Genomic DNA, 25,918 nt, shown 5'->3' on the forward strand with positions numbered 1-25,918 from the left:
TGTTAGAGCGGGTTTTTTGTCCCCACACAACTTGAATGGATATCCATGAGGCAACGCTATAGGGTCAAAGGCCACAAGGATTTTGCCCCCTCAGGCTCATGTACTCAAGTTCACTCAGCACCTATTAGTCTTCTTTACAACTGACGAATACTGCTGAACTTATCTCATTCTCAATACAACACAAACAAGTGAGACCAAGAGAATTACGTCCAAAAGTCTGGGTTGCCTTTAGGGGTGTAGGGGGTCTGCCCCACAGCCCCCCTCGAGGTCAGGGTTGTTTAGCCCATGGCCCATATCTTCCTGCCCAAACATTTTTGGTGGGCCCATAAATTTGTTTTTTTTTTTCCTTTGTAAAAATGGCGGCTCCCATCTTTTGTGTCCCTCCAGGTCCTCCACTGTATATTGTTTTATTTTTATTTTTAATTCCAAATTGTAGAGTTGGAAGGGTTACCCCAGGGTCAAACTAAGCCCTGCAACGGAGGAATCTTTTTGCCCAATGCGGGGCTTGAACCCACAACCCTGAGATGAAGAATCTCCTGCTCTGCGAACACACGCACATTTACAGCGCATGGTTCCCCCCTTCAAAAAAAAAAAATAGAACCCTGGGAATTGTCGTTTGTTAAGAGTGCTGAGAGCTGCAGGGGCTGAACTACAGTTCTCAGGCATCTTGGGGGGGGGGTCATAAATGTGCTTTAAGCATACTGTGCATAAGCATCCCACCCATCCATTCCTTCTTTCTTTCTCTCCAGCTCATAACTCCAAGGCTGCATCAGGTTCGATCCAGCTGCATAGTCCTATAATGTAGAGGATTGGACTAGATGACCCGGAGGACCCCTTCCAACTCTATGATTATACAGTATTCTAATCTTCAGCAGCAGAGGAAGGAAGCCGGCTGGCTTCTTGCGCCTTCTCGCTGCCCCCCTCCAGGTTCTTTTCTTCCAGCGGGCCGGCTGGGGGCAGCAAAGAGACAAGAGAGAGCGCGCTGTTCCATATACAGTAAATGTATTCTATATACACACAGCAGCGCTAGCTTGGAAAAGGAGGGGAGGCGTCAAGAAGAAAGGAGGAGGAGGAGGGAGGAAAGCTCAGAGAAGCTGCTCTCTCCTCCTCCATCTCCTCCTCCTTTTTCCTCCTCTTCCCTCCCTCTTTCCAGCTCCTCCTCCTCCTCCTCCAGCCCTTGTGTGGGACTCCATTTTCCCAGCCCCAAAGTCTCCAAGGGAAGGGGGCTGTGGGAGTGCGCAGCCAAGATGGAATAATAGAGATCTTTAGATCTTGCATATAGCGATCTGTAGATCTGTATAGCTATACAAAACCCAGCCGTGCCTCGACGACGTCGCCCGGGCGCCTCCGGATTTGGACAGCGTTAGGATCGGCGTCTTTGTGTGCGCGCTCGCTCGTGCTCGGCTGGACAGTTTTCGCCTTGGTGGCTTTTTGCGCCCCCGCGGAATGGATGACCAAGGGAGGCTGATCCAAGCTCGGGGGGCCGTGGGGCTCCCGCCGGGCCATCCGGCCGTGCCGGGGGTCCCCAGCATGACCCCCCACTCCCTCCACGAGCCCCCCTCGGATAACGGCGAGCCGCGCAAGCAGGACATCGGCGACATCCTGCAACAGATCATGACCATCACCGACCAAAGCTTGGACGAGGCGCAGGCAAAGTTGGTTACCCTCTTGCCATTCCGGGGCGCACGGGCTGGTGGGGGAGAAGGGGGTGCTGGAAAGTTGCCTGGGAGGGTTTCTCCCTTTGTGTGTGGCGGGGAGTAGTTTGGGATGCCAGCTGTGGGATCGAGACCTGGGGGCCGTGGGGTGGCCCGCGCTTTCCAGCGGAGTTTGGTAGTGCCGGATCTCGGGGGCGCATGTTGTGCGCCTGGGTGGAGACTTGGAAGTTCAAGGCTTCGGGTGGAGGTGCTCCAGTTTTATTGGGGTATTCCCCCAAATCCGGATTTGGGAGTTGGGAAGCTGGATTGGGCAGGAACTGAACGTGGAGGGGGTGTTATTTGGGGGAACTTGATGGGGAAGAAAGAGGAGGTCGTGGGTTAAGAATGGATTCCCTTGTTTGTTGGGGCGAACTTGAGTGGAGCCTCTTCAGAAAGGAGGAGAGCCTGAGGCCTGGAAGTCTGGAGCAAGTTGGCTCTTGTTTTTGTTGGGTGGAGAAGTTGGGAAAGAGAGGTTCGGATTTCAGGGGAGCCAAGCGTGGATTACAGAGAGGGTTGCTGGGGCCTGTTCCATTTGGGACTTGGGCCATTTTAGGGCAACTGAACATACTCTCAGGGGTTTGCAGCTTGTTGTGGGGCGTACATCTGCACAGGATGGTGTTGCTGGTGAACTGGTTTGGGAGAGGTGGTTGGTGTGGAATCCCAGCGTAAGTAACAGGGGGATCTGGAATTTGGATGAAGAGAGAGATTATGGGGACTGCTGCTCACATTATTCCTTCTGCTTAAACCACTAGACCTTGCTTCCCTTCCAGATGTTTTAGTAGCCTGGCTTTTCACTCCCTGCCTGTTCACTTAGGCAAGCCACCAGATTTTCACATTTGGTTCAGGGGTATCCCAAACCCCTGAGGTTGATGTTTTAGAGGGTCTCTGTTGTGTAGTTAAATATATTAACAGTTAAATTTTTGATTATATTTGGTGAGCTGGAGGGAGCAAAGAATTACCTATTTGCAGATAAAACTCTTTGAAGGGTCTTATGCTGAAATTATGACTTTTGTCTAACTTTGAATAATAAGTTTGTGTGGTTGCTGTATTTTTTATTTTTATTTATATAAAAAAAGACTTTATATTGTAGGCCAATCTTTAGATTAGAGGTAATATTATTGGTCAGATGGTTTCTGTTTGACAGAACGATTGCCAGAAGTTTGGTTTCAGATATGAGTTTGTGTGTGGAGTGGTTTGTATCCAAAGGTCTGGACATCCAAATTCCTGGGAGGTTGTTTTTCCCCCCTGCTGGGAATTGGCACCATGTTTGTGAGAGAATGGAAGACCGGTGTGGTTAAGGGTTGTGAAGTGGCTGTTGGGAAGAGAGGTATTTTATACTGAGAAAGTTAAAATCCTCAGGGGTGTCTTTTTATTTCCTATGATCCGTGTAGCTATGTGGATTAAATCCAGTGTGAGGTGAATTGTAGATATCAAGGTCTGCGGAGAGGTTTTCTGTGCTGAATTCTTGGTTTGTGGAAGTTGTAGCATTATAGAGAGAAAAGGGCTCTCAGGACACTGTGTTGGTCTGAACTTGGAAGTTGTGTTTTGAGGGGAGAATCGTGAGTTTGTGTGATGGTCTAAATACTGAGTTCTGTTTGGGGCAGGGGAACAAAATAATTTGAGGATTGTTTCTCTGAATATGTGCTTGTGTGCTTTGATTGTCCGGTATATCCAGGTTTTATTCAATTTCTGAGTTGCAAAACCCAAGTCCAGTGTTTTGTGAACTGAGTTATTGTTTAGAAATGGGGAAAGCCATGTAACCAAAAGAATGTCAAAGGCTGCAATTATATATCAGAAGAAAGTGTTTGAAAATTGTTTTATACTGCATAAAATCGATTTTAAAAGATGAGAGATGGAGGAATCAAAGCAATGCAAAAATGTAATTCCAGTGAAGGGTAAACAGGGATCATTCCTTAAGATTTCCCCCCCTTTTTGTCTACCTACCCTAACTTGACCAAACTTTGCCCATTTTACTGTACCTGAACACCCCTCCACATTCTTAGAAACCATTCAACAACTGAAGGAAATATATATTTTTATTGTTTACGCTGTTCAGGTGCTGGAATTATACTGGGAATTACTGGGGCAGAGAGGGGACTCCATTATATGTGCGAATAAACGAGGATTGATTGATTGATTTGCTAGGCTCAGGCCTGCGAGCTATTGTGGAAGTGGATAGAGGCTTCCTTTCTCTTTATGACAACTCCAAATCCAGTCTTTCCTCCCCTCAAAAACCACCGGCTTTATCTGCTCTCTCTCCCACTGTTTAAACTGCAGGAAACATGCCCTGAATTGTCACCGCATGAAGCCAGCTCTCTTCACCGTCCTCTGCGAAATCAAAGAAAAGACAGGTACTGTATTGTTTGGGCTCCGGGTTTGAGAGGGGCGGCTGTATGCCGTTGTTCAAATACACACACACATATATTTGTCAACCTGTTACCAAAATAACCCCACAACCCACTATATTGTCGAGTGAAGAAAAGGAGGGATTGGAATGGGAATTATGGGGAGTCTGTGGTAGAGAGGAGGAAGGCAGAAGAGCTGGTGTTTTCCCTCCAGAGGTTTTTGCCAGAGGCCTGTCGTCTCCCGCGCCATCTTGACGCGTCTGAAATTTCTTTTTCCGCCTGCCTGGTTTTCTTTGTAGCAACTTTGCCCCACCACCTGCCTCCTCTCTCTGCCTCCACCCGTCCGCTGTTTGACCATGGTGTATTTTTTTGTGCAAGGATGGAAATGTCCCCCTATCTCTCTCTCCCCCCCCTTGCTCACACTGCCTCACTTGTAATGGGGGTCGCTAGTTCATAAAGGGGTCTCTGGTAGCATCAGGATCTTTTGTCCACAGAAATAAATACCACCCACCCCGGTCTCCCCTCCTGTCTTTGAAACTTTCATCCCCGCATTTTCCTCCCATCACTGTTGTGTTCCCCAAAATTCTCCCTTGCTTTGGGATGCTTCCTTGACTGGCTTGCTTCTTAAGTTTTAGGCTTCCCTGTGGGGTGTCCTTTTGCTGGGGGGGTGGGGGGTGGGATATGCAAAGTGCCTTTAAGGCTGTGTTTCTGCATGAGAGAGGCAGGGAAGAGAAACTGGAGTTTCCTGCCAGCTCCTTGGAAGTTGTGCTGTGGCCAGATTAAAAAGTGAAAAGAACCCAGCAGCCCAAGCCTTAAAAGGATTAGTGAAAAGGAGAGCGAGCGAGGGGTTTGTGTGTGTGTGTGTTGGGATTGTCATTAAAGTTCATCCAGTCTTAAGCTGCCGGGATTTGAGCCACATGTATCCGAAGTAATGGCCAGCTGTCTTTAGGGCCTCGTTTGGTCATCTGCACGTTTATTTAAACTGGTTAAATCCCACTCAAGTCAATAGGAGTTCGGAGGCCTCGCTGGGAGTGGGATTGCAGCCAGGAAAGCATTAAGCTGGATTCTGGAAACACTAATCTGTGTTTTAGAGAGTGAGTGTGAATACTTTTTGTTTTGTTTTGCTCAAACGTGAGCCCGGTGGGTTGGAACTCTCAAGCGTATCATGCACTCGGGGAAAAGTTGTGTCACACCGATGGTGCACCTCCCATTTTCGTCCCTTCTGTAAGCAGCTGCTTTAGGGTGGGTTGTTGTGTTTTTTAAAAGGAGGTAAAAGTCATAGATGGGAGAGAGACATGCAGGAAAATATGAACAGCGAACCCCATTTCTTTGCATTTCGGGATCAAAGATAGGTCCGGAGGTTTAAAAAACGATGGGTGAAACCTGTGGGACTGAATGTTTTGGCGTGTGTTAATTAATGCCTTCTTGCTCGGGCCCACTCACCCATGTCATGTGACCCACAGAAGGTCGCCAAGAAAATCAGTTTGAAAAAGTTTCCTGCCTTTGAAGTACTCCCTAGTTTAGGCAAGCAGTCACATCCGAGTCCTGTGCAACTTTGCTCAGACATCATCTCCACAAAATTCAGTGGGGCTTGGGCAGACAATTGGGAGGGAGACCAACTGAGTATATTGGCATTTGATTCTGAATAAATGTGCAGAAGGCTCCGGCTTTTGGTTTGCTTTCTCTGGGCTGCATCTCCCTATTTTCCCTGACCTTGCTCACTGGGGCTGATGGGCGTTGGAGTCCACTTGTATTTGAAATGTCTCAAGTTAGGGGAAGCGCCTTGTGGTTTCCATATGAGATGGATGTTTTGCTTCTGCAACATCACCCAAAGCAGAGATGCTGGTTGGAAGCTTGCAATTTAAAAGGCTGCTTATGAAACATGAGCGCTGCAATCTGTTGTCAGAAGGGAAAAGGCATCGTTTGTGTTTATAAACTGATGTATGGCGCCAAGAAAATGGATAAGGAGAAGTTTATCTTCTCCTGCTCTCCTACTACCAGAGGGTCAATTTCAATTTTCAGTGTTCTTCTGAAGGTGATTGACAGATGATTTGGGGCAGATCCGTACCATACCTTTAAAACATGCCCAACTCACATTCAAAGCACATGACTCTGCCTGCCTCACTGAATCCTGGGAACTGCAACTTCCTCTTCTACACCTCCCAGCACCCTTGACAATACAGTCATACCTCGGGGTACAGACGCTTCAGGTTGCGTTTTTTCGGGTTACGGACCCTCCGAAACCCAGAAGTACCGGAACGGATTACTTCCGGGTTTCGGCGGTTGCACATGCACAGAAGCGCTAAATCGCGGTATGCTCAGAAGCATTGAATCGCAGCCCGCAGGTTGCGAACGCGCCTCCCGCACAGATCACGTTCGCAAGCCGAGCGTCCACTGTACACAGTCCCCAGGATTCTTTGGAGGCAATTTGTGTGCTCTGAATATGTGTCGGGTGTACTTTATAGCGTGGATCTGCCCTCAGGAACAAAGGGGAAGTACAGGGCATGTAGTTAAACTATGGGATTCCCTGCCATAAAATGGTGACAAAGACAGCTTTAAATTAAAAAAAATTGATAAGAACATAAGAGGAGCCAGTGCCGGCACAAATGCATTTTGGCACCTGAGGTGAACCACAAAATGGTGTCCCCTCCCAGCCAGGGAACAAGGGGGCAATAAAGATCCACTTCGGGTGCAAGGGTGGGAGGAGACCAGCAGCGCCTCCTGTTGGCCAGGCGGCCACTGTAGAGGCGGGCATTGGGGGCTGCTTCCCAGGTGTGTGCCGTATCCGTCTCTGCCAGTGCGTCAGTCTCTGTCAGATGCTTCTCTAGGAGGCTGGATCTGCTGTCCTGTCAATCTTGTCGCCTCACCTTGTCTCATAAGTGGGCCAACGCTTAGAGCAGGCACCCCCAACCTGTGCCCTCCAGATGTTTTGGTCTACAACTCCCCTGACCCCTAGCTAACAGGACCAGTGGTCAGGGATGATGGGAATTGTAGTCCAATAACATCTGGAGGGTCGAAGGTTGGGGATGCCTGGGCTAGAGGATGCCCTGTTAGTTTAGCCCAAGGGCCTGTCTGGTCCAGCCTTCTGTTCTCGCAGTGGCCGACCAGATATCGCGATGGGGAGCCCACGAGGAAGGGACCTGAATGCAACAGAACTACTTTCCCCACCTGTGGTTTGCATCAACTGGTATTCAGAGGCAATTGATCCCAAGGAAGATAAATGTATCCATGGTAACAAGAAATAATGGTTATATCCTACCTCCGGTTTTTAGATGCGTTATGCCTCTGAAATACCCGTTGCTGGGAAAATAACCTTAAGATCTATTCCAGAGGGCTTGCTCAAGTGCCTGACAGCTAAGACGATCTGTGTGCTGAGGACATGGAGCAGGGCCTTCTCAGCGATGGCCCCATACTTAAGGAATTCAGTTGCCTGGGAGGACAGTTTGGCTCCTTCCTTTTGGTGGTCCTTGAGAACCTACCTTTTTCTTTGTATCTTTTTGCGGTTGATGCAAACTGGACTGTAGAGATAATGCTCTAAATTTCAGGAAGTATGTTTATTTTTTGCCCCCGATGTGGGTTTCCCATACAAATTTGAATTGGGAAAGTGTTCCTATGAAATTGGGGTAACGTGCACTGAAATTTTTTCAGGATGCGTTGGAAATTATTTTCTGAGAGAACAAATTGAACACGTTTAAAAACTTGGAAGCTGCCAGGTTATATTTATTTGAAGTTTGTGTCCGTTCGTTGTTACTTTAGAAATGGGAAAAATAAAGCACTGCTTGATGGGCTTTTGTTCTACAATATCACGAAATTATAAATAAAGTTTGGTTTTCTATATGTTTTGAAATTATTCTCCTTGGTGGCTTTTGTTATCATGCACAGCTTTGTGAAGAATGTCTTCTTAAAGTGGCTTATAAATCTATTAAACTTTAAATTGGGGTAGGACTTGGATGCTAAAATAGGTGAGCCTTTGGACTGATCCACCAGGGCTCTTTTGATGCTAATTAGGCTGGTTCTGCAGATAATGCTTCATTGAGGAAGCCAAAATTTCCATCTGCATTTAATGGAGGACAGTAGTGAGGTCTACATTGAAAAAGCCTGTTGTGGGTCCTTTTGGGTTAAACAGTTATAAACCAATTTAAGAATCTTCTTCCTACGTAAGGCATCAGGGGCTGTCAAACTTTTTTTGTGGGGCGGCTTGTGGGCACATTTGTATTTTTTGAGCAAGGGCCATGGATGCAACCCCCTCTGATCCCTTTTCTTGCGAACTGGAAAGACAAAAAAAGAGAGGGTGTGAATGCTTTTCCGTGGGAGCTGGTAGAAGTAATCTGAGCCTTGCAAAGCACCTAAAGGCAAAAGAGGAAGTGGGGGAGAGCGTTGCTTTTTCAACTTCCTCCTTTAGCTCTATGTACTTTTCCCAGGAGAAAAGAGGGCAATAGGTGTGCATATACAGGTGCTCAGAAGCTTTGTCAATTCCAGGAGAAGACCTTAAGGGCCCCACATTGGTGTAAATGTTGGGCCACAGAGGCCCTGCGTGCAGACCTGTTAGTGAATTCACGAGACAGGGCCTTTTTTGGTGGTGTCCCCCATGGTGGATTTGATTTAAATCAAATCAATTTAAATCACTAGTCAGTAAGACTTGATTTAAATCATTTTTTTACAGAAAGACTGATTCTTGCTGGTATCATCTTAAATTTACAACCAGAGGAAGGTTTCATTTTTGGAATAATAAATTTTCAGATTAGTTTTTACAGTTTTATAAAAAATTTGGTTATACTATTAGAAATACATAGACAGATAATTATGAAATTATTGTGAGGTTTAATAAGTTAACTGTTTATATTTGGACACCTTTTCTGCTGTACATTATTGGAAGGAGAAAAATAATCAATTCCGTAATAACAATTTAAACAACTTATTTAACTAAAATAGTAACATTATAGCATATGTATCCATGTTTGTTAACTGGTGTGCTTAAACAATTTTAAAAAAAACACACACTGAGTTTTAGCACACATGAAAAACTTAAAACAAATCCTTATTTCCTGATGAATAGCCTTTGGACTATAATGTAACTTAAATAGAAAACTATCTTTAGAAAGATTTTTCCTCCAAAAGCATTTTATTTTAAAAATCCAATTTAAAGGGGGAAAAAAGATTTAAATTTTAAAAATCCATTTTTTTAAAAAAAAATAATCATTGATTTTTACCCACCCTGGTGGCCCCTCATCTATTGGACTCCTTCCCTTGGAGATGACATAGTTTGGCTCTGTCCATATAGTTGAGCCTTGGAGGCATTCCCATTTCAATCTGCCTTTGTTTAGGTAGCTGGGATGGTTTAAACTTGCTTGTGTTATTTGCAAGCTGGCTAGCTGTATGCCGACTCTATATGACGGATGCAAGCAGCCTAGCATTATAATAGGTCCTCTTTTTGTCTTTATGGTGTTCTGCTAACCTTTTGGCTTTTGGAAAAAATCCTTATCTGTACAGTGGTGCCTCGCAAGACGAAATTAATTCGTTCCGCAAGTTTTTTCTTCTTGCGAGTTTTTCGTCTTGCGAAGCACGGTTTCCCATAGGAATGCATTGAAAATCAATTAATGCGTTCCTATGGAAACCGCCTTCAGACCAGGTCCGGGGACACTCTGTCCCCCGACCTCTTCTGAAGGCTGGGGGGGGGGACAAGGGCTTTTCTTCCCACCCCCAGCATTTTAAAAAAACCCGGGACAGCGGAGGACTTCTCCGCTGTCCGGGGCGATCTTAAAATGCTGGCGGGCGGCATTTTAAAATCGCCCGGGACAGCGGAGGACTTCTCCGCTGTCCGGGGCGATGTAAAACCCCCTGGGAAGGCAGGCAGGGGGGACAAAGTCTTTGCCCCCCCTGCCTGCCTTCCAAAGCCGTCTGGGACAGCGGGAAGCGCTTCCCTGCTATCCCGGACTGCTTTTAAAATGCTGGCGGTGGGGAGCAAAGCCTTTCGGCCCCCGCCGGCCTTCCTGGACCTCTTCTGAAGGCCGGAGGGGGGGAAAGGCTTTGCTCCCCACCACCAGCATTTAAAAGAGGTTCCCGGAGATTTCCCTATGGGCTTTCGTCTTGCGAAGCAAGCCCATAGGGAAATTCGTCTTGCGAAGCGCCTCCAAAACAGAAAACCCTTTCGTCTTGCGGGTTTTCCGTCTTGCGAGGCATTCGTCTTGCGGGGTACCGCTGTATGTGGTTTTAAAGGTTAGGTTGGTCATGCTGTCGTGATTGCAAGCTGCTCTGAAAGAAGAAGAAGAAGAAGAAGAAGAAGAGTTTGGATTTGATATCCCGCCTTTCACTCCCCTTCAGGAGTCTCAAAGCGGCTAACATTCTCCTTTCCCTTCCTCCCCCACAACAAACACTCTGTGAGGTGAGTGGGGCTGAGAGACTTCAGAGAAGTGTGACTGGCCCAAGGTCACCCAGCAGCTGCATGTGGAGGAGCGGAGACACGAACCCGGTTTCCCAGATTACGTGACTACCGCTCTTAACCACTACACCACACTGGTCCTGAAAATCAGCAAAAAAATTCCCATATTTTAAAATTTTGAAATTGATTTTCTGCATCCCATCTCAATCTGGGCCATAAGCGTACTTGGGGATCAAGACTGCTCTGGTAGTTGCAGCCGGGTGTGAGGTTTCACCTCTTCCAGCTAGTTGCACCTCTTTCTAGATAGCAAGATAGCATCTAGATAGATGCTGTGATGCATCCGCTGGTAGTTTCTTGGCTTGATTACTGCAATCAGTTGCACGGAGGGCTGGCCTTGCAGACAGTCTGGAAACTGAAGCTGGTCTCGAATGCATTGCATTGGCTGTTGGAATCCTAGAATTATGGGGTGCGAAGGGAGCCCAAGGGAGGAATGTACTATACCAGTTTTGTCAGGGTGATTCGTAGAATTGTAGAGTTGGAAGGGACATCAACGGTCATCTAGTCCAACCCCCTTAAATGCAGGAATAGATGCCCTGGCATATTTGACTGAGCACCTTCTCCCATATGACCCCCCCTCCAAAGAGAGAGATTTAAACCAAATAGAGATGTCCTGTTGAGAATCTCACCAAATCAGGGCTATCCTTCGCCAGGAGCAGTGTTTTCTTGCTAGAATCACAGAATTTGATTCGGAAGGGACCCCAAGGGTCATCTAGTCCAACCCCCCCAGCAATTGAGGAATCCTGCTTAGTGGAATCCTTGCTCCTCATGTGAAACCTCTTGTCTTCATATTTTTTGGGCCTCTTTAGGATGAGATGCCGAGCAAGAGATAGTATTCTTCTTGACTTCGCAAAGTAGGATTAATTACAGGGTCATTTTCTGGTTGTTTTACAACTCGAATGAAGTGGCTTGGTGTTGTTGCGGTTTAAACGTTTTTGCTGCAAGCCATTTAAAGTCTAGAAGTGGCACTGAAATCACGCTAATTGTACAAAGGGTGTGTATGCATGCCAAGTCTTGCCATTTTTTAATTATTCTCCTCTCCCACGGGCTGCCTCGCGCATTTGCACGGGTGTTTTATTTATTTTTTGAACCTTTGCCCTGCCCTACCTGGAACTGTCGGGGAGGCTTAGAGCCGCGCCCCTCCCTGACTGCCAGAGGCAAATCTTCATTCCCTCAAGATCCAGAGCAAGGTATGTTCTCCCTGCTTAAAAAAACAAATCTTCGCAAGAAAGCTTAATTCCATACCAAGAAAAAAGAAAAAAAGGCTGAGTTGATGCAGATGTTCATAATTTGCTCATTTTGCATAATTAATCCTTCTTTGGTTTGGCAAGGAGAAGGGGGAGGTTATGCAATGCACTGGCATTCTTCTGACAATTGCTTGAGAGGCTAATTGGCCACACCTGTCTCTCATCTCTAAAACTTCTGGCTCACATTGCTCATATTATTTAAGGGAACCTTGCAGTTAAGCACTAGCCTGGTTACCGCAGACACGTGCATGGAAGCGAGTGTGTAGACTGGCAGAGGAGAGACGGCACTGTCCATTCTTTTCCTGCTCCCAGCACAGAAACCAGAGTGAGCTGCTAGAGCAGGGGTGAAGATTTTTGGCTCTAGGGACAGCCTGCTTGTCAATCATGTGACATCATAATGACATCACGCCAGGCACTCGTAAACCACAGTGCAAGGGGCGTTGCCAGTCCTGCGCTTGGTAGTGCAGGAAAAAGGCTTGCAAGTCGATGCTGCAAAAAACCTGCAGCTGCTTGCTTTGGCTGTGCGGGCCTGTGCTTAGCAAACAACAGACATGCACAGCCAAACTGAGCAGGATTTACAGTGGTGCCCCGCAAGACGAATGCCTCGCAAGACGAAAAACTCGCTAGACAAAAGGGTTTTTCGGTTTTTGCGTTGCTTCGCTAGACGAATTTCCCCATGGGCTTGCTTCGCAAGACGAAAACGTCTTGCGAGTTTGTTCGCTTTTTTCTTAAAGCCGCTTGAAGATGCGCAGTTGCGACGGACCGTGCTTCGCAAGACGAAAAACATCGCAAGACGAAAAGACTCGCGGAACGAATTAATTTCGTCTTGCGAGGCACCACTGTAATCCCTGCTCGTCAGGGGATTTGGCTGTGAGCGCCTCTTCGCTGCCGGAAACTTGCCTGTGCAACTCAGAATTGGACCTCACCCTCCCACCCAGCAGCTGATGTCATGAGTGATGTCAGCTGATTGACAGGTGGGTAGGGTTGGGGGACGTGGCCTTTGCAGGCCAAAATGGTGGGCCAAAAGCTTCCCACCCCTGTTTCGGAAGAAAAAAGCTCCCACCTGCACAATGAGCATGTAAACACAGCGGGTAAACCCCCTGCAGGTTCTCAGTAGGCTAGTAAACATTTTTATAGGCTAGTAACTTTTAGGGCCTTATGCCCCAGGCTGCTTTATGTGCATCTTCATAACCATGAGGTCCAGAAACTTGCTTTTGCTGGCTGGCTTTTTGAGCGCAGAGTTGTGCAGTCCTGGAAACGGGGGAGAATGTCATTGGGCCTCCCCCTAGCTCTGAGACAAGCCGCAGTCGCAGGCCAGCTTTGGGTGTGGGCAGGCAAGATGAGTGATAGATGTGGTCACAATGAAGAAGAGAGTTCAAGGCAGGCGGAAAGTCAAATTCCAAGGCGGCAGTAAAGGCTTGGGGTGGCCAGAAGCAGATGCCAGAGGGATTTACTGGGCTTGGTTCATCCTGGCTGGCATAGAGAGTCGACAGGCACTATTCAAGCTGGGAAGGTCACCTGAGTCTCTCTTCAGGCCAGGTCTGCATCCACAAAGGACACCCTTTTCCTTAAGGCCTGGTCTCCTAGGGTGCAGGTGGGGCAGGAAAGTAAGGCACTGAAGCCTATCTGTTGGTGGCGTTGGTTTGAGAGCCCCATCTGTATGGCAGCTGCATCTAGCTCCGGGGCAAGCATGTTTTTGCTCCAAACTGGGTGCATCAACACAAGCACTCAGCCCACCAGGGAAGTGTACAGAAGTTTTGTACAGAAGAGCAATAAATATACTAGTTTTGTACAGGAGTGCAGCCTTTCCTTCTGAGTCAGGGGAAACCCATCCCTTCCTCTCCACATCAGAAGCTGGCTGTGTCCTGTTCTGATTGGCTGGCCCCTACGATGTCATATGTTCCCATCAGAATCCGGCTGTGCCCTGTGCTGATTGGCTGGCCCCTATGATGTCACTTCTTCACCTGTCCTGGCCGGTTTTTAAGCTATTTCTAAAAAGCAGGTTGTGATTGTCTCTGTGTAATACGATGTTTATTTTGTCTCATGAACCGCCCTGAGATATTTGGATGAAGGGCGGTATATAAATTTAACAAATAATTATTTCTCATCAAAAAACATTTAAAAGTGATCCCATACTGGGTCACATCAGATGTGGTGAGCCTCTGGGCTCCCATATGTTTTGTTGTTGTTTAGTTGTTTAGTCGTGTCCGACTCTTCGTGACCCCATGGACCAGAGCACGCCAGGCACTCCTGTCTTCCACTGCCTCCCACAGTTTGGTCACACTCATGCTGGTAGCTTCGAGAACACTATCTAATCATTTCGTCCTCTGTCCCCTTCTCCTTGTGCCCTCCATCTTTCCCAACATCAGGGTCTTTTCCAGGGAGTCTTCTCTGCTCATGAGGTGGCCAAAGTATTGGAGCCTCAGCTTCAGGATCTGTCCTTCCAGTGAGCACTCAGGGCTGATTTCCTTAAGAATGGATAGCTTTGATCTTCTTGCAGTCCATGGGACTCTGAAGACTCTCCTCTAGCACCATAATTCAAAAGCATCAATTCTTCGCCGATCAGCCTTCTTTGTGGTCCAGCTCTCACTTCCATACATCACTACTAGGAAAACCATAGATTTAACTATATGGATTTGGCTTTGTACACAAAGGATGCAGAACTGTTTGCTTGGGTGCGGACAAGCCATCTCCTTGCTGCGGCATCCATCCCGCATCTGGGAGATCTGGCAGGCTGATTTGCTGTAACTTCGGGTTGCCATATTTCAAAAAGTGAAAATCCGGACATGGAAGTTTTTCGTTCTGCCCAGACTTGTTGAGCTTTTTCTTGCTAAATCTCAAAACAAAAAATGGAGGTTTTTGAGCTATTTTTAAGGAAATACACTTCTGACATGGGTTGCCACATGTCTGGATTTTCCCAGACATTTCAACAGTTTCCTCCAGCACCATAATTCAAAAGCATTAATTCTTCGGCGATCAGCCTTCTTTATGGTCCAGCTCCCACTTCCATACATTACTACTGGGAAAGCCATAGCTTTAACTATACGGACCTTTGTTGGCAAGGTGGTGTCTCTGCTTTTTAAGATGCTGTCTAGGTTTGCCATCGCCTTTCTCCCAAGAAGCAGGCGTCTTTTAATTTCGTGACTGCTGTGCTGGATGTTTACTGAACTACAACTCCCATTTCCCCTCATCGTTGGCTTTCCTTCTTGCGGCTGATGGGAATTGTAGTTTGGCAACATCAGGATGACCAAAGGCTCCTTACTCCTGATCTACATGAGTGTTGGCGGTACCTTTTTAAAATTTAGGAAAAGCATGTGGTTTGCCCACCTAAAGTTTAGGGTGCGTGGATGGAATAGGGGAATATAAGAAACTGCTTCATTCTGAGTCAGACCATCGACTCCCCCAGGTCAGTGTAGTTTACACTGACTGGCAGCAGCTGTGCAGGATTTTAGGCAGGGGACATTTCCCCCTCGCCTGTTACCTGGAGATGCCAAGGAATTGAACCCGGGCCTTCAGCGCTGGGCGCAGATGCTTCTCCGCTGAGCTGCTGCCCTTCCCCAAAAGACATAAATTAGAAAGAACATAAATTAGCTGCGTTTCCCATGGCTGGAAAGAGCATCTGTTGCTTTCATTGTTAAGGTGGGAGGCAAGGCCTGGCGTCCTCCACAGGAGGCAAAATGTGCCACGGCTCCTTTATTTTTAGAGATCCATATGCTCGCCTGCATCTGGAGGAGCTGCAGTGGTTTTCCTCACAGTGTATACATGGGAATCTGTTGTTTCGTGGTGAACGTTGCTCTCTTGTTGGGGTCCGCGGCGTCTTCGCAGAAGCCGAGCTGGGCCCCTTGATAGTAAAAGAGACTTAAAAACGAGGCTGCCATCTGAATCTCCCATGATGCCATCCCCACCCCAGAGTTAACATTATATTAAAAATGGGAGCTCTTTTTTTAAAAAATGAATAGAGTTTTTATTAGGGTTTATGAAGAAAAATACAAGTACAGTGGTGCCCCGCAAGACGAACGCCTCGCGAGACGAAAAACTCGCAAGACGAAAGGTTTTTTCGTTTTCGAGTTGCTTTGCAAGACGAATTTCCCTATGGGCTTGCTTTGCAAAACGAAGCTTGCCCCGCAAGTTCCGGGGATAGCGGGGAAGCGCAGCGCGCCTTCCCCTCTCTCCCCGGACCCCTTTTGAACCAAGGGGCGGCAACGGGGAGAAGCGATCTTCTCCCCTCCGCCCCTTGCTTCAAAAGAGGGGACAGAGGGGAAGGCACGCGGCGCTTCCCCTCTGTCCCCGGACGGTCTCCATAGGAACACATTGATTGATTTTCAGTGCATTCCTATGGGAAACCGTGCTTCGCAAGACAAAAAACTCGCAAGAAGAAAAAACTTGCGGAACGAATTAATCTCGTCTTGCGAGGCACCACTGTATTATTGTCCTTGGAAGCTTCTCAGGCCCAGCAGTGCAGGCCTCAGGCCTTGTTTTGGCTCAGATAGGATAGGCCAGCTTCCCAAGGGTGAGAGGTGCTCAGAAGTGGCTTTATATATTTATTTGTTTTAGATCAGATGTGGGGAAGCTTCAGCCTTCCAGGTGTTGCTGAACTACAACTCCCACCATCCCTTCTCCTGGACCATGCTTGCTGGGGCTCACGAGAGGTGGAGTTCAGCAATCTCAGGAGAGCCAAAGTTTCCTCACACCTGGTCTGGGCTTATCCTTAGAGTGGAACCTTTTCGGACCTAGAAATCATAGAATCGTAGGGTTGGAAGGGACCCTGGGGGTCATCTAGTCCGATGGAAGAAAATCGTACTGAGCTAACATGTATGTGACGGCTTTCACAGCCCAAAAACGATTTTCGAAACAAGGCAATGTAGCTTAGTTGGTAGAGCACGAGACTCTTATTCCTCCGGGTTGTGGGTTCGAACCCTACGTTAGGCAAGAGATTCCTGCGTGGCAGGGGGTTGGTCTAGATGACCCTTGGCACCCCAGCTCTACAATTCTGTGATTCCAATATATGTATATTTAACCCTGTATTTTTTTTATAAATTTTTTTTATTGGTTTTACAAAGTTTTTTAAGACAAACAAACATATAAAAAGACATACAAACACGTATAGTTTCATAACATTTTTTCCATAAAACTCTTTTCTCAGACTCCCCCATACCTCCCCTTTCTGCATCCCAATGTCCAAAGTTTTTTAGCAACTTCTAAATATTTCTTTCCAACCTCTGTCATCTTAATCTTTTCTTTAATCTAACCTTATATCACTGTAACCCTTTCTCAAAACCTCGACATTCTAACATTCATCAAGTTTATAGTAGTCCTTAAGATAGATTTTGAATGTATATTTAACCCTGTAGACCAGGGAAGAGTGTCTTTCTGAAAGGAGGAATGGGATGGTGGAAGGCAGGATCCACAGACCCCTTTTGTTTTATGGAGGACACTTTTTAAAAATAAAGAACACGGTTCAGTCTTAAATGTGTTCAAGAGCGGTGCTTTGGATCTTGCTGAATTTCGCTTGTTCCCCCTCTTTATCTTTAGCCTGCGAAACCTGGCAGTTGAATTGGTGCCCTTGGCAGCTGCGGTTGTGAAATGGCGCCCTTGAGGAGATCTGGCAGCTGCAAAGGCTGTGCAAGTTGCAATAAAACAAAATAAATGCAAATTGGGCCTGTTTAAATCAACGCACCTCTTTTGATTGAACATAAAACAGGCCCTATAGGCCTAGTAATTGGGAGAGGGTGGTCATGTGTGAATAATTTGGATGTCTGACATAAGAGGCCAGGCAGAAATAGGCAGGGCGGGGATGGGGCAGGACTTAGTGCAGTTTAGCATTTATTTAGTTATTATTCCATTTCTATCCCCCCTTTTCTCCCAAGGAGCTCAATCAAGGTGGTTTCCCCTCTGCCCCACTCCTTTTTTGTCCACACAACAGTCCTGCGAGGGAGGCTAAGCTGTGACAGGTAACTCTTAATCTCAGGGTTGTGGGTTTGAGCCCCACATTGGACAAAAGATTCCCGCCTTGCAGGGAGTGGGACTTAGCTGACCCTTCAAACTCTTATGATTCTGTGAATTTGAAAAGGGGGGAACTGCAGGCAAATGCCGCGGGGGGGGGGGAGAAGCAAAAAGGGTTTTTTTGGTGGGTGGAGGAAGGAGTTGAGAGGGCCACCTGACCTCTGCTTAAAAACCTCCAAGGAAGCAGAATTTATTTATTACAAGGAGACGTTGTGAAGAGGCTGGGCTGGAGCGGCAAAGAGCTTCGGCTAGGGACTTTCTTGATAAAATTTAGTGCTTGGCCATTAACTCCCAGTTCAGATGGGCCTTTGGGGCTACATAAACTGCGGTCTGTGAAGCCAGGAAGGAGCACTGGTGTGGAGAGAGCTCATTCCTCTCTTCCTTCGCACTTGGCACAAAGATCCTGACTTGTTTTTAAGCCGGAGTTCCCTGGTTCAAATGGAGGGGAGCAGTGTTCAGCCCCAATACCCTTCGGCGCCATAAACCATGGTTTGTGAAGCCTCTAACAGTAATCTGAACTGTATAAACAAACCACTGTCAACCCCCAGCCCTCCCTCCACATACAATAAGAGTATCAAAGCAGTTGACATACCGGTAGTTTTGCTGTTCCTGTATTGCAGAGGGTTGGACTAGATGACCCTTGGGATCCCTTCCAACTCCACAATTGTATAATACGTAAATGGTGCTGTGGGTTAAACCACAGAGCCTAGGGCTTGCCGATCAGAAGGTCGGCGGTTTGAATCCCTGCGATGGGGTGAGCTCCCGTTGCTCGGTCCCTGCTCCTGCCAACCTAGCAGTTCGAAAGCACGTCAAAGTGCAAGTAGATAAATAGGTACCACTCCGGCGGGAAGGTAAACGGTGTTTCTGTGCGCTCTTCTGGTTCTCCAGAAGCGGCTCAGTCATGCTGGCCACATGACCCGGAAGCTGTACGCCGGCTCCCTCGGCCAATAAAGCGAGATGATCGCTGCAACCCCAGAGTCAGTCACGACTGGAGCTAATGGTCAGGGGGTCCCTTTACCTTTTGATTCACAGCAGTTTGACTTCACCCTCAGTGGCGCACTCCATTGTATCTCGAGACTGATGGTTGCCAACAAAATTTGCAGGGTCTGGTGAAAGCATTACTGAGATAATCCACGTGAGGCTCTTCAAACCAGCTTTTATGAAAAACCTGAACATGGATTTTATTAAGATACAGGGACCCGAAAATAACAGGCTTTTAGGTAAAACGTGTTGGCCGGAGCTGGTGGGAGTTGTAGTTTGAAGCGCCAGGTTGGGGAGGCCTCTTGCAGAGGTAGATTCACTCTGATAGTTATCGCTCAGCCTCCGCTGGGCGTTCCTGCCACTCCTCAGCTGTTAACACTCAGCCGTAGTTTGGTGTTGAATTACTGCTGGAAGTCCAGCGGTCGTTTGCAGCTACCTCCCCAAGGATGCTTGAAAAACACAGTCTGGGATGGCTCTGGATTTTATCTTCGCAGCCAGAGAGAGGTGGCTATTTATAGAGCATCCTCTTAAAAAGGGAGCAGCAGGGGAAATACCTTTTATTAGGACCAAGTGGAAACATTGCAGAGACCTAAAGTAACATCCCTGCATACATTCTTAACTGGTGTACGGGATTATGGGATAGCTGATCCTCTCTTCACCTTGGGGGACTGTGAACGGGGGATTTTGGTGTTCTAACACCATGCGTTCTAACACCATGCAATGGGTGGAAAGGCAGGGAGCACGCTAGGAGCAAAAGCTGCTGCCTTAGTTCATTGGTGCATCTAGCTCAGGGTTCACACGCTGTGTGCCACGGCCCAGCGGTGGTCCACAAGTTTGATTCAGGAGGTCCACAGTGTGTCTGTGAAGGATGGCGGGCTCTGCTGCTGCTTCATCATTCTTGGAATCCAGAAATCTTCCAGGAAGATGAACAAGATGGCCCGGAAGTGACTAGGGGGAAGTGACCCTGAGATCATCATCTGAGGCCCTCCTTCGTGTGCCGCCTCCTTGAGAGGTCCAGAGGGTGGCAGCACGAGAACAGGGCCTTCTCTGCAGTGGCTCCCTGTCTGTGGAATGCTCTCCCCCTGGAAGTTCACCTGGCACCTTCATTACACACCTTTAGGTGCCACGCAAAAACGTTCTTTTTTAACCAGGCCTTTGATTGATCCTATGCCCTTTTAAAATGTGGCAGTTTTTTTTGTTTTGTTTTTTTTTGAGGGGGGGACTATTGAGTTGTTGTTTTTTATTTTTATTAGGTATTTTGTGGTTTTATATCTTGATTTTATTCTGTGAACCGCCCTGAGACCCCCGGGTACAGGGCAGTATATAAATTCAATAAATAAAAATAATAAATAATAGGGGGAGGAAGCACTTGAGAGAAGTGGAGAAGATCGGAAGCCAAGTTAACGGGAGGCCGGAGATAAAAGTTTGAACCTTAACTCCATTAAAAACCACGCAGCATCTAGCACAGTGCATTACAGCTACTATAACAGTCAGAAAAATCATTTAGTGGTCCTCAGCAATTTCTAAGGGGAAATATTTGGGAACCGCAGGTCTACACTGAATGGCAGTGGTTCTCCAGGGTTGCAGGAAAGGGAGATGCTGGGGATCAAACCTGGGACCAGTGTTAAAAATTAGAAATTAGGCGTGTTTTGTGACGGGTGCGGATCCAGTTGCGACCACGTGGAAATCTCTAGGTGCTGGACTGGTGACTGGGGGAAACAAAATGTCACTTAGAGAAGGATGCGAAATATATTTTTCTTGACGCTTGAATTTGTTTTATTCTGGATTGTTTTGTTTGATGTTTTAATGTGTCATAAACCGCTTTGAGATTTGTTCTTTAAAATATAAAGTGGTATAGAAATGATGATAATAATAGTAATAATAATAGCACCTAGACATTCCATTGCGGCGATTGTAACTTAGGTTTAAGGTGCCATTTGGCGATGAGAGTACAGTGGTACCTTGGGTTAAGTACTTAATTCGTTCTGGAGGTCCGTTCTTAAACTGAAACTGTTCTTAACCTGAAGCACCACTTTAGCAAATGGGGCCTCCTGCTGCCGCCGCACTGCCGGAGCATGATTTCTGTTCTCATCCTCAAGCAAAGTTCTTAACCCAAGATACTATTTCTGGGTTAGTGGAGTCTGTAACCTGAAGCATATGTAACCTGAGGTACCACTGTATCCGAGTTTCTTACACTTCCTAGGATGTTCTGCACACAAGTCAAACGTTCTGCCCTTAAGCTATGCTCCTTCCTGTACCTTCCCCACTTCTCATTGCCCTCTGCTAGTTGTGAGTATTAACTTCTGAAGTGGAGAGCCTTTTTCTGCTTGTGTAGGTTCTCTGCTTGATTTAGTCCCCTGGCTGTCCAGGATCCTAAATTGTGGGACCTAGATGAGTAGAGCAATCTCCCCCCTGCTGCTGGTATTTTGCCTTCAGCTGGTGGAAAGTGACGAGGGGAGGGCAGAGTTAGTGCCCCACTCTCCCTTGGGGCAGTCGTAATCTCCCCCAGGATTAGAATGCCAGAATGGGCCTCAAGAGGCTCATAAATCTTCGCTGCAAAAGGGATGCCTGTTTGTCCTGCGTTGATAACACAGCTGTGATTATAGTGAGGTATAAAAATAGCAGCCGCAATAAACACTCTTAAAATGCACTGGGTGATAGTTTAACATCAGTCAAATTCGGGGCAGATCCATTAAAATCCTTGCACTTAAATAACTCCGTGATGTAGCTGGATAGCCCCCTTACTAACTTTATTTACTTATTTTTGCAAATTCATCCCCGAATATGAGTGGGACTTTGATCCTTGTTCACCTTCCTGCACACTAGCAGAAAAGGATTCGCCCTATAGGACGCACGTTTCCCCTTCCAAAAATGAAGGGGAAATGCGTGTGCGTCCTATGGGGCGAATGCAGGCTTCAGGAGAGCCCCACCGCCAGCCCCACAAGCTCGGGGGACAGCGGGAGGCGCAGCGCGCCTTTCCCGCTGTCCCCCGACTTGGTTAAAAGGCTGGCGGGGGGGGGGGAGAAGCCTGCTCCTCCCTGTCGCCAACCCTGCAAACTCGGGGGACAGCGGGAGAGGCGCAGCGCGCCATCTCGCTGCCTCCCCACCTGGTTTGGAGGCTGGCGGAGGGCTTTCCCCTCCCCCAGCCCCGCAAGCTCCCAGAGCGATGCCAAAGCTGCACACAGCTTCGGCATCGCTCTGGGTCCCGTTCTGGGGGCTGGCGTCGGGGGAAGCTCGGGCTTCCCCTGCCCCAGCCCCGTGCCTGGGGGGAAAAATAATAATCCCCCCCTTTATTTCCCCCCCCAAAAAAATCTAGGTGCGTCCTATAGGGCGAAAAATACGGTATTCCTCCCCGCCCCTTCTCTTCCTCCAGTTTAAATATGTTTTCACTGCCGGAGGAAAAATCTGTAGGGAAACAGTAGCGAATTCACTCCCCTCTGAAATGAACTTTCAAGGAGCAGAATTTGGGTCTTTTATAGTAGCAATTAATACAGGGGTGAACTACTGTTTCAATAAAAGTACCTACCTTATGCCAGGTAAGCCTATTTGTCTGTTTAGCCCAATATTGCCACTTCTTGACTGGCAGTGGCTCTCTGGGATCTGAAGCAAAAGTTTTTCCCCATCACCTCCACCCTGAGCCTTTTAGCCATAGATGCTGGGGTTTGACCTAGGGTGCTTTTGTATGCAAAGCATATTCTCTCTCTCTCTCTCTCCTTATAATGTGCCACACCACCTGAAGGTCTGCTATCATGAGCATACATAGGCAATGCTCTATTGGCAAGAGTTCTAGGCGGTTTGCAACTTGGATCGCTCTTCCCGGTTCTTCTACTGGTTAAACTTATTTTTTGTGTTGCTTCAGAAACCCACCAAACCTCTTCAACCAGAAAAGAGGGTTGGGTGAAAGGCACAGGGGTGTGCACAAATGTCCTGTAAAAACAAGACTTTGGGAGCTTAAACTGAGAGGTGCCGGAAGGATCAACGCTTGTCCTTTTTTTTTTCTCTTCCCGAGTCAAGTGATATTTATCTGTTTTGTTTTGGGAAAATCCTGGACAACTGCGCAGTTTTCAAAATGCTGTTCTCTACATCTTGTCAGGTTAAAGTCGCTGTATTCAGCATAATATGTTGTATAGTTCTTTATAATCTTACTAAAGGTAAAGGGACCCCTGACCATTAGGTCCAGTCGTGAACGACTCTGGGGTTGCGGCGCTCATCTCGCTTTACTGGCCGAGGGAGCCGTCGTACAGCTTCCGGGTCATGTGGCCAGCAGGACTAAGCCACTTCTGGCGAACCAGAGCAGCGCACGGAAATGCCGTGCCTATTTATCTACTTGCACTGTGTGCTTTCCAACTGCTAGGTTGGCAGGAGTAGGGACCGAACAACAGGACCAAACCCCGTTGCGGGGATTTGAACCGCCGACATTCCGATTGGCAAGCCCTAGGCTCTGTGGTTTAACCCACAGCGCCACCCGCATCCCAATAATCCTATTAGAACTGTGTTAAGAACAAAATGAACAAAAAAACCCCATGTACTTGGCAACAGGATTTTCTCCCGTGGGGTGAGTTCAGTTTTCCCTGGCCTTTGCCAGTGCATTTGACAGATGTGCTTTCCAGTGTTTCAAGCAGTGGTGCATTCCCCCCACCTCATGCTTCTATAGGGGCTACCAGAAGGGACGCGGGTGGCACTGTGGGTTAAACCACAGAGCCTAGGACTTGCTGGTCAGAAGGTCAGCGGTTCGAATCCCTGCGACGGGGTTAGCTCCTGTTGCTCGGTCCCTGCTCCTGCCAAGCTAGCAGTTCAAAAGCACACCAGTGCAAGTAGATAAATAGGTACCGCTCCGGCGGGAAGGTAAACGGCCTTTCCGTGCGCTGCTCTGGTTTGCCAGAAACGGCTTAGTCATGCTGGCCACAGGACCCGGAAACTGTACGCCGGCTCCCTCGGTCAATAAAGCGAGATGAGCGCTGTAACCCCAGAGTCGTCCACGACTAGACCTAATGGTCAGGGGTCCCTTTAACTTGACCTTAAGGCTACCAGTGGCTACTATCCATGGTGGCTGACCGTTCTTCCACTGTGCCTATGGCTAGTCGTTTTCGTGAAAGCCCTCCCGATGCCTCGCCCCAATCCTGCCCCATGTTAATATGTAATATGTATGAGGGGGAAGCTTTGCCATATTGGGGTGGGCTGATTGGCCTCGGGCATCAAAATATCTCGAGCCCCACTCCCCATGGGAGAGAACACTTTGCCTCCCAATTTCCTTCTGTCCTTTTTTGTGGCTCACATGGGACTTTGAGGCCTGACCAGATGGAGTGTATTTTTCTCTGGCTCCAAGCCCCTATTTTTCCTCTTGCATTGGAGGGGAGGCTCTGGGGGAGTTGGGGGGTGTGTAAAATAGCAGGTGTGGTTGCTTTCATTGCTTTTCTCACTAAGGTCTGTCTGGTAACTCCACCACAGGGATAGGCAATCTAAGGCCCGGGGGCTGGATGCAGCCCAATCGCCTTCTCAATCCGGCCTGCTGACGGTCCGGGAATCAGCATGTTTTTACATGAGTAGAATGTGTGCATTTATTTAAAATGCATCTCTGGGTTATTTGTGGGGCATAGGAATTCGTTCATTTCCTCCCAAAAAATACAGTCCGGCCCACCACATGATCTGAGGAACAGTGGACTGGCCCACGGCTGAAAAAGGTTGCTGACCCCTGCTCTACCGCCTAATCTCTGCAGTTTGTCAGACACTTTGTCGTGTCCCCCCCCAAAAAAGTGAGTTTACTACGTTATGCCAACTGACTGCTGAAAGCCACATTTGCCATATTTAGGGCCTGCAGCCCCCCAACACCATCCGTTTAAAGCACTGCAATAGATGCCACATTAAACAGTCGTGGCGTCCCTCAAAGAAACCTGGGAACTGTAGTTGGTTACGGGTGCTGAGAGCTAGAATTCCCAGCAGTACTTGGGAAGAGAGATGAGCTGTTAAGCCACTCTGGGAGGGGAATTTACCACTTTAAACAGCCATGGCTTCCTGCAACCCAGAGCCACAATTCCCAGAGTGGTTTAAGGGCTTGTCCCTCTTCCCAGTAACCAACTACAGTTCCCAGCTTTCTTGGGGAGTGTTTAAAGTGGTCTGAGAGTGCTTCAGCTATTCAGTGTGAACGTGGCTGGTCTCTTTAAAAGGACTTGGAGGCTCAGCTATAGGCCTGGAGATCCTGTCTGGCGCTGGGCCATGGATTTCTGCCCAGCAAAGTTCTCTTAAAGGGACAGGAGTAGGCAAGCTGGTTTCTTGCTTCGGATTTTGTTGTTGGCAGCCGTGTTACTCCTTTTTTAAACATTAAACTGTCCCCCTGCTGCTCTGCTGTGTTTTCGGGTCGGCCTGACCTACAGACGGTTTTTGGCCGGTGAAGACACCCGGCTGCTAAATATATGCGAGATCAACAAAGAGTCTTGCGACACCAGGGGCCGCATGCCGGGAAGAGGGCTGTTGCTCCCCTCTTTGCTTATCAAATGATTGATATTTGATCATATCAATGGTCAGGGCGGGGGTGGAACGACTGGCCACCCTCCTTGAATTTTTGTGTGGCTTTGCCTCCCATCGCCAACATTTGTAGGGTCTTTGGGATGGGGAGAGAGCAGGAAACGCTCCGTGGGCTGGACTGAGCTTGCCACCCCTGCCTTAGAGAAACTTAGCAAAACAATTAGGGCCTGAAAGCTCAGTGCCATAATAAACCAAGTCTGGGGTGCCGCCAGAGTCTTGGTTCTTTTTCCTCCGTGGAAAATGCGGATCAGGTGGCAATTCAAAGCCAAAACAGCAGAGCCAGTCTCCAAACGGAGGGGCAGCTTTGACATTGGAGGTGGTGCTGGGGGGGGGAGTTGAGTTAGGGGGCCCTATTTTTTTCCCTTTCTCTCCTTGGGATCCTCAATATGTTGCTTCTTTGGTTCAACCTTGGGCCTCTTTTCTGCTCTTTCTTTCTTCTTTCTTCTCTCTCCGTCCGTCCCCCCCCCATATCTCTGTGTCTGTCTGCCAAAAGTTGCTACCCCTTTTCTGGGCCCGCCGTCGCCGTGGCAACGACCTCGGGGTGACCTAGTCTCCTGCCAAGCGACAAAAGAGGAAGGAGGCACCAGGAGGGGGGAGGGAGGAGGGGAAGCCCACCAAGGAAGGGCAGGAAAGGGGGGGCTGGGAATGCCTGTGTGTGTGAACATGGCCGCCCCACCGTTAACTCCTTCC

The 25,918-nt window shown here is 47.9% G+C and overlaps 1 protein-coding gene across 3 annotated transcripts in view; it reads left to right on the top strand.

Annotated features, from left to right (window-relative positions):
• Window positions 1–1,132: 1,132 nt before the first annotated feature.
• Window positions 1,133–25,918, top strand: part of PBX2 (PBX homeobox 2) — a 37,813-nt gene continuing 13,027 nt past the window's right edge. Inside the window, exons 1-2 of one of the 3 annotated variants that reach the window (XM_082207425.1) lie at window positions 1,133–1,655; window positions 3,960–4,045. In XM_082207425.1, coding sequence (XP_082063551.1) covers window positions 1,447–1,655; window positions 3,960–4,045 — 295 coding nt within the window. In that variant the 5' untranslated portion in view covers window positions 1,133–1,446. The remainder of the gene's footprint in view (window positions 1,656–3,959; window positions 4,046–25,918) is intronic. The other 2 variants (XM_082207423.1, XM_082207424.1) reach the window with 2 other exon arrangements.

Source organism: Podarcis vaucheri (assembly GCF_965113315.1).
Source record: "Podarcis vaucheri genome assembly, chromosome: 2".
In the NCBI taxonomy this organism is placed as follows: Eukaryota; Metazoa; Chordata; class Lepidosauria; order Squamata; family Lacertidae; genus Podarcis; species Podarcis vaucheri.